This window comes from Plectropomus leopardus, unplaced genomic scaffold (genome assembly GCF_008729295.1).
Source record: "Plectropomus leopardus isolate mb unplaced genomic scaffold, YSFRI_Pleo_2.0 unplaced_scaffold16012, whole genome shotgun sequence".
NCBI classification, from domain to species: domain Eukaryota; kingdom Metazoa; phylum Chordata; class Actinopteri; order Perciformes; family Serranidae; genus Plectropomus; species Plectropomus leopardus.
The window spans coordinates 1-1,670 of NW_024617181.1; the positions used below are offsets into that span (position 1 = coordinate 1).

Consider the following 1,670-nt stretch of genomic DNA (forward strand, 5'->3'; position numbering starts at 1 on the left):
ACACACACACACACACACACACACACACACACACACACACACTCTCTCTGACCTGTGCAGCTGTGTATGTGTATGTGTGTGTGTGTGTGTGTGTGTGTGTGTGTGTGGTTTGCAGCTGAGTGGGCGGAGCGATCATGGCGGTCCTGCTCTGGTTCCTGATCCTGATGGCGATGAAGACGGCGATGGCGAGCTACGGTCAGTCCTCAGATTTAGAATCTGTTTCCGTGGTAACAGACAGTCCTGTCATAACATGTGTGACCTTTGACCCCAGCTGCTGAGGTGGTCTCAGCTCACAGCGGGGGGGCGGCACTACTGACATCACAGCTGTGGACGCTGCGGCGCCGACAGGACGTGCGGTGGACACACCCCCACCTGGTGATGTCACTGAGGAACAACGTGACGGCGTGTCACCACGGACGCTGCCGGCTGCTGAGCGACGGCTCGCTGAGCTTCAGCCGCGTCCAGAGCGAGGACGCGGGGACGTACAGCCTGGAAGTGTTTGACGAGGACGGGAGGCGACTGCTGAGAAGGGACGTCCTGCTCACTGTGGACGGTATGAGGACACATGTCCTCTTTAACTTTATCTATATCTAAACTGGCCATATGTCCATCTGTCTGTCCCTCTGTCTGTCTGTCCACAGACCTGAGCAGCAGCAGCAGCAGTATGTCGGTGTCAGTCCTCCTCGTCCTCTTCGTCCTCCTGCTGCTCGTCTTCATCATCATTTTCATCGTCAGGAGAAGGAGGAGCCAAAGGGCGAGGACGGCAGGTAGGTCAGGACATTTCCTAGATTTAAGGACATTTCTAGATTTTAGGACAGTTGAAGGATTTTAAGAAGTTTTCAGGATTTTAGGACGTTAGGGTCTTAGCTGTGTCCTCAGTTGGGGGACTCTGACACCTTGTGGACACTAAAAGGACAAAAACAATTCACAGTGTGAATCACTTTACTGTCAATGAGAAAATGTTTGGGGGGCCACAGGGGCCAGATTTGGGCCTGGGGCCGTGGGTAGTATCAGTGGTGTAATTGTAATCAGATTACTTTCAGTTAAAATGAATACTCAGTAATCTGCTGAAATTAAACAGTTAACAGTTTTATAAAGAGATGTTCATAGATTTAAATCTGCTCGACTGTTTCAGGTCCGCTCGAGCAAAATGTTTACGTGACGATGCACGGTCACCGTGGCAACAAGAGGAAAGATGAGGAGGACAAAGAGGAGTCTCATTACGGTAAAACACACACACACACACACACACACACACACACACACATGCTAACAGAAGCTAACGGATACTAACATGTTCTCCTGCCCACAGTTCCCTGTAATCCTGTTGTTTCCATGGAAACACCAATCACAGAGCGGCTGTCTGTGGACGTGGAGGACATCTACGTGTGAGGACCAATCAGAGCACACACATGCACAAAAACACACACACAAATGCACACACACTCATATGCACACACATGCATGCACAAAAACACACACACGCACACATGCACACACACACACAACCACGCACTCATACGCACACACACACGCGCACACATATACGCACACACATGCATGCACAAAAACACACACACACACACACTCATACGCACACACACACGCGCACACACATGCATGCACAAAAACACACACAAATGCACACACACTCATACACACACACACAC

At 50.4% G+C, this 1,670-nt stretch overlaps 1 protein-coding gene across 2 annotated transcripts; it reads left to right on the forward strand.

Annotated features, from left to right (window-relative positions):
* Positions 1-113: 113 nt before the first annotated feature.
* On the forward strand, positions 114-1,468 carry LOC121964557. 2 transcript variants are annotated; one of them, XM_042514760.1, is made up of 5 exons: positions 114-195; positions 272-553; positions 642-767; positions 1,136-1,225; positions 1,313-1,468. In XM_042514760.1, exons 1-5 carry the CDS (start codon positions 135-137, stop codon positions 1,390-1,392), a joined length of 639 nt encoding a protein of 212 aa, XP_042370694.1. In that variant the 5' UTR covers positions 114-134; the 3' UTR covers positions 1,393-1,468. The 2 variants fall into 2 exon arrangements, with proteins under 2 accessions (XP_042370694.1, XP_042370695.1); XM_042514761.1 differs by having other exon boundaries at positions 642-771; positions 1,313-1,403.
* Positions 1,469-1,670: the final 202 nt, after the last annotated feature.